The sequence below is a fragment of the Oncorhynchus mykiss genome, chromosome 13, assembly GCF_057628025.1.
Source record: "Oncorhynchus mykiss isolate SJ-2025 chromosome 13, ASM5762802v1, whole genome shotgun sequence".
Classification (NCBI taxonomy): domain Eukaryota; kingdom Metazoa; phylum Chordata; class Actinopteri; order Salmoniformes; family Salmonidae; genus Oncorhynchus; species Oncorhynchus mykiss.
Window position 1 is genome coordinate 84489677 of NC_143034.1, and position 9194 is coordinate 84498870.

General features: G+C 45.8%; 1 protein-coding gene across 9 annotated transcripts in view; it reads right to left on the reverse strand.

Annotated features, from left to right (window-relative positions):
• tnrc18 (trinucleotide repeat containing 18) overlaps window positions 1-9194 on the reverse strand; it is a 95907-nt gene that overhangs the window by 29759 nt on the left and 56954 nt on the right. For all 9 annotated transcript variants that reach the window (XR_016486148.1, XM_090197938.1, XM_090197939.1 and 6 more), the window contains one exon: window positions 6733-6927. Coding sequence is in view for 8 of the 9 variants with exons in the window: in XM_090197938.1 (XP_090054064.1) it covers window positions 6733-6927 (195 nt within the window). In the remaining variant the exon portion in view is untranslated. The remainder of the gene's footprint in view (window positions 1-6732; window positions 6928-9194) is intronic.

Below are 9194 nucleotides of genomic sequence, written 5' to 3' on the forward strand. Positions count from 1 at the left end.
CCACCCCTATGGGCCCTGGTCTACAGTGGTCTACAGTAGTACACCACCCCTATGGGCCCTGGTCTACAGTAGTACACCACCCCTATGGGCCCTGGTCTATAGTAGTACACTAGATGGGGAATAGGGGGCCATCTGAACCTTACTGGATTGAGACTCAGCCCAGTGGTTAGGAGTTAGAACCATGGCTGTAGACAGGATGAGCTGTGATTGGTTAGAGGGAAGTAAGGGTTAGGAGCAGACAGACAGACAGGATGAGCTGTGATTGGTTAGAGAGAAGTAAGGGTTAGGAGCAGACAGACAGACAGGATGAGCTGTGATTGGTTTCGAGAGAAGTCAGGGTTAGGAGCAGACAGACAGACAGACAAGATAGACAGGAAGAGAAACAGAGACAGACAGGAAGAGAAACAGACAGACAGGAAGATAGACAGGAAGAGAAACAGACAGCCAGGTAGATAGACAGGAAGAGAAAGACAGACAGACAGGTAGATAGACAGGAAGACAGACAGACAGACAGACAGACAGGTAGATAGACAGGAAGAGAACGACAGACAGACAGGAAGAGAAACAGACAGGTAGACAGACAGGAAGAGAAACAGACAGGCGTATCAGGTGTAAAAGTCTATCCGTCCAGAGGTCTGTATATAATGACGAGATGCTCATGTCTCCGGGCCTAATAACGAGGAGTTGTTGTACGAAAGGCGGGAAGGCAGGCGACAAGTTGAGGAAAAAAATTGCCGCAATGGATTATGGGATTGTAGTTAATTACCACTTTTCTGAACTGAACTAGGTTTGAATATTTGCTTAAATGAGAACTACAACTCCCTTCAACCCAGCATCCCATACAGTTTCCTCATTTTTGTTGTGAATGATTTGATTTCACAAAAACCCGATCTAAATGGAATTCAAGTAATTGAACCGACGTCGGACAAAATTTGGTTAATCACTCAGCACAGAACGCATCCTTCCTTCCTCACTCCCCTGACTCCTCCCTACCAGAGTCATTACTGACCTGACTCCTCCCTACCAGAGTCATCACTGATCTGACTCCTCCCTACCAGAGAGTCATCACTGATCTGACTCCTCCCTACCAGAGTCATCCCTGATCTGACTCCTCCCTACCAGTCATCACCGATCTGACTCCTCCCTACCAGAGTCATCACTGATCTGACTCCTCCCTACCAGAGAGTCATCACTGATCTGACTCCTCCCTACCAGAGTCATCCCTGATCTGACTCCTCCCTACCAGTCATCACTGATCTGACTCCTCCCTACCAGAGAGTCATCACTGATCTGACCCCTCCCTACCAGAGTCCTCCCTGATCTGACTCCTCCCTACCAGTCATCACCGATCTGACTCCTCCCTACCAGAGTCATCACTGACCTGACTCCTCCCTACCAGAGTCATCACTGATCTGACTCCTCCCTACCAGAGAGTCATCACTGATCTGACTCCTCCCTACCAGAGTCATCCCTGATCTGACTCCTCCCTACCAGAGAGTCATCACTGATCTGACTCCTCCCTACCAGAGAGTCATCACTGATCTGACTCCTCCCTACCAGAGTCCTCCCTGATCTGACTCCTCCCTACCAGTCATCACCGATCTGACTCCTCCCTACCAGAGTCATCACTGACCTGACTCCTCCCTACCAAACTCATTACTGACCTGACTCCTCCCTACCAGAGTCATCCCCGATCTGACTCCTCCCTACCAGAGTCATCACTGATCTGACTCCTCCCTACCAGAGACTCATCACTGATCTGACTCCTCCCTACCAGACTCATCACTGATCTGACTCCTCCCTACCAGAGACTCATCACTGATCTGACTCCTCCCTACCAGAGACTCATCACTGATCTGACTCCTCCCTACCAGAGTCATCACCGATCTGACTCCTCCCTACCAGAGTCATCACCGATCTGACTCCTCCCTACCAGACTCATCACCGACCTGACTCCTCCCTTCCAGAGTTATCACTGATCTGACTCCTCCCTACCAGAGAGTCATCACTGACCTGACTCCTCCCTACCAGACTCATTACTGACCTGACTCCTCCCTACCAGAGACTCATCACTGATCTGACTCCTCCCTACCAGAGTCATCACCGATCTGACTCCTCCCTACCAGAGTCATCACCGATCTGACTCCTCCCTACCAGACTCATCACCGACCTGACTCCTCCCTACCAGAGTCATCACCGATCTGACTCCTCCCTACCAGACTCATCACCGACCTGACTCCTCCCTACCAGAGTCATCACTGATCTGACTCCTCCCTACCAGAGAGTCATCACTGACCTGACTCCTCCCTACCAGACTCATTACTGACCTGACTCCTCCCTACCAGAGAGTCATCACTGACCTGACTCCTCCCTACCAGAGTCATCACCGATCTGACTCCTCGCTACCAGAGTCATCCCTGATCTGACTCCTCCCTACCAGAGAGTCATCACCGAGGTGACTCCTCCCTACCAGAGAGTCATCACCGAGGTGACTCCTCCCTACCAGAGAGTCATCACCGATCTGACTCCTCCCTACCAGAGAGTCATCACCGATCTGACTCCTCCCTACCAGAGAGTCATCACCGATCTGACTCCTCCCTACCAGAGAGTCATCACCGATCTGACTCCTCCCTACCAGAGTGTCATCACCTAGCTGACTCCTCCCTACCAGAGAGTCATCACCGAGCTGACTCCTCCCTACCAGAGAGTCATCACTGATCTGACTCCTCCCTACCAGAGAGTCATCACCGATCTGACTCTTCCCTACCAGAAAGTCATCTCCGATCTGACTCCTCCCTACCAGAGAGTCATCACCGAACTGACTCCTCCCTACCAGAGAGTCATCACCGATCTGACTCCTCCCTACCAGAGAGTCATCACCGAGCTGACTCCTCCCTACCAGAGAGTCATCACCAGAGAGTCATCACCGAGATGACTCCTCCCTACCAGAGAGTCATCACCGAGCTGACTCTTCCCTACCAGAGAGTCATCACCGATCTGACTCCTCCCTACCAGAGAGTCATCACCGATCTGACTCCTCCCTACCAGAGTCATCACCGATCTGACTCCTCCCTACCAGAGAGTCATCATTGATCTGACTCCTCCCTACCAGAGAGTCATCATTGATCTGACTCCTCCCTACCAGAGTCATCACTGATCTGACTCCTCCCTACCAGAGTCATTACTGATCTGACTCCTCCCTACCAGAGAGTCATCATTGATCTGACTCCTCCCTACCAGAGAGTCATCATTGATCTGACTCCTCCCTACCAGAGAGTCATCACTCCTCTGACTCCTCCCTACTAGAGAGGACTCACATCTTCTTTACAAAAAGCAGATTTTGTGGCATGTGAGGGTCAATCCAAGTCTAACCAGATTGGTCAGATAATTCATTACTAGGAAGGAAAGGAAGGAAGGAAGGATGCATGTCTTCAGCTCAGAAACACAAGCAAAAGGTTCTATTTGTGAAGAAAACGTTCATATTGACATTAATATTGTCCATGAGACTGAATATTCAACCCCAGATCCCGCCAGGCGAATAGTAGTTTGAGCATCCATGTTAGCATTAGCATCATCACTGAGACACAGAGAGAGGAGGGACATCTTACTTACACAACAGGTGACAGGCGTGTGGCCTCAGGCAGGGCAGCGCATGGAGTAGCCTAGCATCGGCTAGCGTAGCTTAGCCTTGTAGCTTAGTCGTAGCGTCGGCAAGCTATAGCATAGCTTAGCCATGTAGCTTAGTCGTCGCGTCGGCTAGCTATAGCGTGCGTAGCTTAGCCATGTAGCCTGGTCGTAGCGTCGGCTAGCTATAGCTTAGCCATGTAGCTTAGTCGTAGCGTCGGCTAGCTATAGCGTAGCCATGTAGCATCAACTAGATGTAGCATGGTTGCTAAAATTCGAAGAGTTCGCCTAATTTCAGTTTATGTGGCAAAACAAGCAGTGTAGAGAATCATGGTCTAAACCGCTGTGAAATAGCTTTTCAATAAAATATTGTATTTTCAGCTGGTGTATAAAACCAAGACACATAGAAATAGCACACATAGAAAATATCTACCCCATTCCACTAGCCTAGTGGTTAGAGCGTTGGACTAGTAACCGAAAGGTTGAAAGATCAAATCCCCGAGCTGACAAGGTACAAATCTGTTGTTCTGCCCCTGAACAGGCAGTTAACCCACGGTTCCCCAGTAGGCCGTCATTGTAAATAATATTTAGTTTTTAACTGACTTTCCTAGTTAAATAAAGTGAAAATAAATAAATGACAGATCTATAACTCACATTGATGTGAATTTGGTCGAGTCGCCCCAAAGTTCAATATTGCAGATTTAATAGCCGAGTGTTAATTTGCTTATGTCACTGAACACAACAGGTGATGATGAGAAACAGGCGTCTATTTCCTTAATGAACACAGATTTAGCTAATTTGCATAGTTGTTTAATTCCAGTATTTTTTTTATACATTTCTTCATTTCCTGTCTTTATTTGAATACGTGTCTTCATTTCCTGTATTCATTTGAATACGTGTCTTCATTTCCTGTATTCATTTGAAGACGTGTCTTCATTTCCTGTATTCATTTGAAGACGTGTCTTCATTTCCTGTATTCATTTGAAGACGTGTCTTCATTTCCTGTATTCATTTGAAGACGTGTCTTCATTTCCTGTATTCATTTGAAGACGTGTCTTCATTTCCTGTATTCATTTGAAGACGTCTCTTCACTAATGTGTTATCATTTACACACTGCTTCACGTTGTCGTCTTAGTAGGGTAGCCTAGTGGTTAGAGCGTTGGACTAGTAACCGGAAGGTTGCAAGTTCAAACCCCCGAGCTGACAAGGTTGTTCTGCCCCTGAACAGGCAGTTAACCCACTAGAACCCACTAGAATGTCATTGAATTTGTTCTTAACTGACTTGCCTGGTTAAATAAAGGTAAAAAAATATATATATACTTTTTCACTGTGCAGTTGCGATCGGCAGACTTCTATAAGGGTCTGGTACTCCCAAAGTTGTTGGCTGTTTTTGTGATTCAAATTAGCAAGTAGTTAGCAGCCAACGGCTAGCAGTTTCTTAATGGTGATGACTGCCGTCATTTTTTCGAATCACTATTGAATTATTAAATGTAACAAACCTCATAAACAATTCATTTAGACCCATTTATTTGCTGAAATGTGTGCCGTCGCCCGGCTATTAAAAGGGACAAGCGACTGTTTGAGACTTTGTTTAATTTAAGTTTTAGTAACTGGCTATAGCTAGCCATAGCATCAACTAGCTGTAGGATAGACTAGCTATAGCTAACCATACCTTAGCGAGGTAGCATGGCTAAAGGTGGCGCTAGTCCTGGCAGGCTTGTGTGTGTCAGCAGCAGCAGCAGTAGCAGAACAAACAGCACAGGCTGAGAGACATGTAAAGCATCATGGGTAGGAGAGGGGTCAGGAGTGAGCAGGTGAAAGATGAGCAGGTGGCAGCGAACGACAGGAAGGGGCGGAGTTATCTGGAGGTTTAGTAGACAGGAAGAAGGAGCCCTATTCTGCAAATATCCCAACGAGCCAATCAGATAGTTTGGACTGTGTGTGTGTGTGTGTGTGTGTGTGAGCTTTATGAATCTAAAAAGCCTTCCTTCACCCATATCCTTGTCCCAAACCTCAACCCTTACCATAGCCCTCACAATCACAATCATATTTCACCGTCTTCATTGAAAACAGTTCTGAGTGTGTGAGCATGTGTGTGTGTGTCTGTGTGAGCGTGTGTCTGAGTGTGTGTGTGTGTGTGTTTCATCCACTGTACTAAAACCCAGATTGAAGCACTACAGTGTAGGAACCTAGTGCCCTTGTGCTGTTGGGGGCTATAGGAGGGATACAGGTCCGACAGAGCAAGTAGTGTGTGCAGCCGACAGACAGGACAGGCGGACAGAGAGAGACAGACGAAGCGAGAGACAAGGACCACAGTGAGTTGGCTTTCTTTACCAAATTCAATTTAAAAAAACACCTTTAATAAAAAGCTTCGGTACCAAAAAACACAACTTATTAAAAACACACATCCACACATGATCAATGTATAAACAAAAAAAAAAAGTCCACAGCAGTCTGAGCAAGCCAGGCAAAACCATGACAACCGCATCCGTGACAACCGTAACCGTGACAACCGTAACAAAATCAAGTCTAAAACCAGGAGGCAGCAGCGGCAGGGAGAGGAATGGGACTCTAAAAGAGCCAGGAAGTGATGTCACAGCTGTAAGAGCCCTCTCTCTCTCTCTCTGTGTGGTCAGTATGCAGGAAGTGATTTCACAGCTGTAAGAGCCCTCTCTCTCTCTGTGTGTGGTCAGTACGCAGGAAGTGAGGTCAGTGAGGTGAAACACTCAGAATGATGCAGATTTTACAGTTTTGAGATGACAGGATTCCCTACAACATCTCTATGTCAACAGAGATGACGCGATTCCCCACAACATCTCTATGTCAACAGAGATGACGTGATTCCCTACAACATCTCTATGTCAACAGAGATGACGTGATTCCCTACAACATCTCTATCTCAACAGAGATGACGTGATTCCCTTCAGCAAAACATCCATCTCAACGTTTATTAATAGAGATGTGATTCCCTACAACATCTCTATCTCAACGTTTATTAATAGAGATGTGATTCCCTACAACATCTCTATCTCAACGTTTAGCAACATTGTGCCCTCATGAAAATATCACAGAGGGTGTGGTTAGTAACCAGGGGGTGTGGTCAGTAACCTTGATCGAAGGAGTCGTCGGAGGAGCTAAGCCCCGCCTCCTGCAGCAGGAGGGATAAGTGCTTCTGTTTCCTCTCCCGAGCCGCCTGATTGGACGAGGAGGGGGACGGTCTCTTCCTGGGCGGGGTTGTGTGGGGTCGCAACCCTGAGAAGGGGTGACAGCCCCCCCGGGGGACATCCTCTTCAGAGTCAGAGTCTGGTGCAGAGAACACAGGGTCAGGACACAACACATTAACATGTTAGTCATTCAACAGTCTGGTGCAGAGAACACAGGGTCAGGACACAACACATTAACATGTTAGTCATTCAACAGACGTTCTTATCCAGAGAGACTCAGTTATATTAACACGTTAGTCATTTAACATGTTAGTCATTTAACATGTTAGTCATTTAACATGTTAGTCATTTAACAGACGTTCTTATCCAGAGAGACTTAGTATATTCATCTTCAGACAACCACATATCACAGTAGTTAGTATATTCAGATAGCTAGGTGGGACAACCACATATCACAGTAGTTAGTATTTTCAGATAGCTAGGTGAGACAACCACATATCACAGTAGTTAGTATATTCAGATAGCTAGGTGAGACAACCACATATTACAGTAGTTAGTATATTCAGATAGCTAGGTGAGACAACCACATATCACAGTAGTTAGTATATTCAGATAGCTAGGTGAGACAACCACATATTACAGTAGTTAGTATATTCAGATAGCTAGGTGGGACAACCACATATCACAGTAGTTAGTATATTCATATTCAGATAGCTAGGTGGGACAACCACATATCACAGTAGTTAGTATATTCAGATAGCTAGGTGGACAACCACATATCACAGTAGTTAGTATCTTCAGATAGCTAGGTGGGACAACCACATATCACAGTAGTTAGTATATTCAGATAGCTAGGTGGACAACCACATATCACAGTAGTTAGTATATTCAGATAGCTAGGTGAGACAACCACATATCACAGTAGTTAGTATATTCAGATAGCTAGGTGGACAACCACATATCACAGTAGTTAGTATATTCAGATAGCTAGGTGAGACAACCACATATCACAGTAGTTAGTATATTCAGATAGCTAGGTGAGACAACCACATATCACAGTAGTTAGTATATTCAGATAGCTAGGTGAGACAACCACATATCACAGTAGTTAGTATATTCAGATAGCTAGGTGAGACAACCACATATTACAGTAGTTAGTATATTCAGATAGCTAGGAGGACAACCACATATCACAGTAGTTAGTATATTCAGATAGCTAGGTGGACAACCACATATCACAGTAGTTAGTATATTCAGATAGCTAGGTGAGACAACCACATATCACAGTAGTTAGTATATTCAGATAGCTAGGTGGACAACCACATATCACAGTAGTTAGTATATTCAGATAGCTAGGTGAGACAACCACATATCACAGTAGTTAGTATATTCAGATAGCTAGGTGGACAACCACATATCACAGTAGTTAGTATTTTCAGATGGCTAGGTGATGGCTAGGTGATGGCTAGGTGATGGCTAGGTGGGACAACCACATATCACAGTCATAGTACAATAAGAACCCATTTCCTTAATAAAGTATAATATTGGCACGGACTCTACTGTCCTACACGACACAACCAACAGGATGTGGACACCTGCTGGTCCAACATCTCATTCAAAAATCATAGGCATTAATATGGAGTTGGTCCCCCTTTGCTGCTATAACAGCCTCCACTCTTCTGGGAAGTCATTAATATGGAGTTGGACCCTCCTTTGCTGTAATAGCAGCCTCCACTCTTCTGGGAAGGCTTTCTACTAGATGTTGGAACATTGCTGCTATAACAGCCTCCACTCTTCTGGGAAGGCTTTCCACTAGATGTTGGAACATTGCTACGGAACATTGGAACATTGCTACGGAACATTGCTACGGAACATTGGAACATTGCTACGGAACATTGCTACGGAACATTGCTACGGAACATTGTAACATTGCTACGGAACATTGGAACATTGCTACGGAACATTGGAACATTGCTACGGAGCATTGCTACGGAACATTGGAACATTGCTACGGAACATTGCTACGGAACATTGCTACGGAACATTGTAACATTGCTACGGAACATTGCTACGGAACATTGGAACATTGCTACGGAACATTGGAACATTGCTACAGGGACGGGCGATTAGGCATGGCTCGAGTCGTCTTTTCAATTCATCACAAAGGTGTTCAATGGGGTTGAGGTCAGGGCTCTGTGCAGGCCAGTCAAGTTCTTCCACACCGATCGACAAACTATTTCTGTATGGACCTCACTTTGTGAGCGGGGGAATTGTCATGCTGAAACAGGAAAGGGCCTTCCCCAAACTGTTGCCACAAAGTTGGAAGCACAGAATCATCTAGAATGTCATTGTATAACGTAGCGTTAATATTTCCCTTCACTGGAACTAAGGGGCCCGAACCATTAA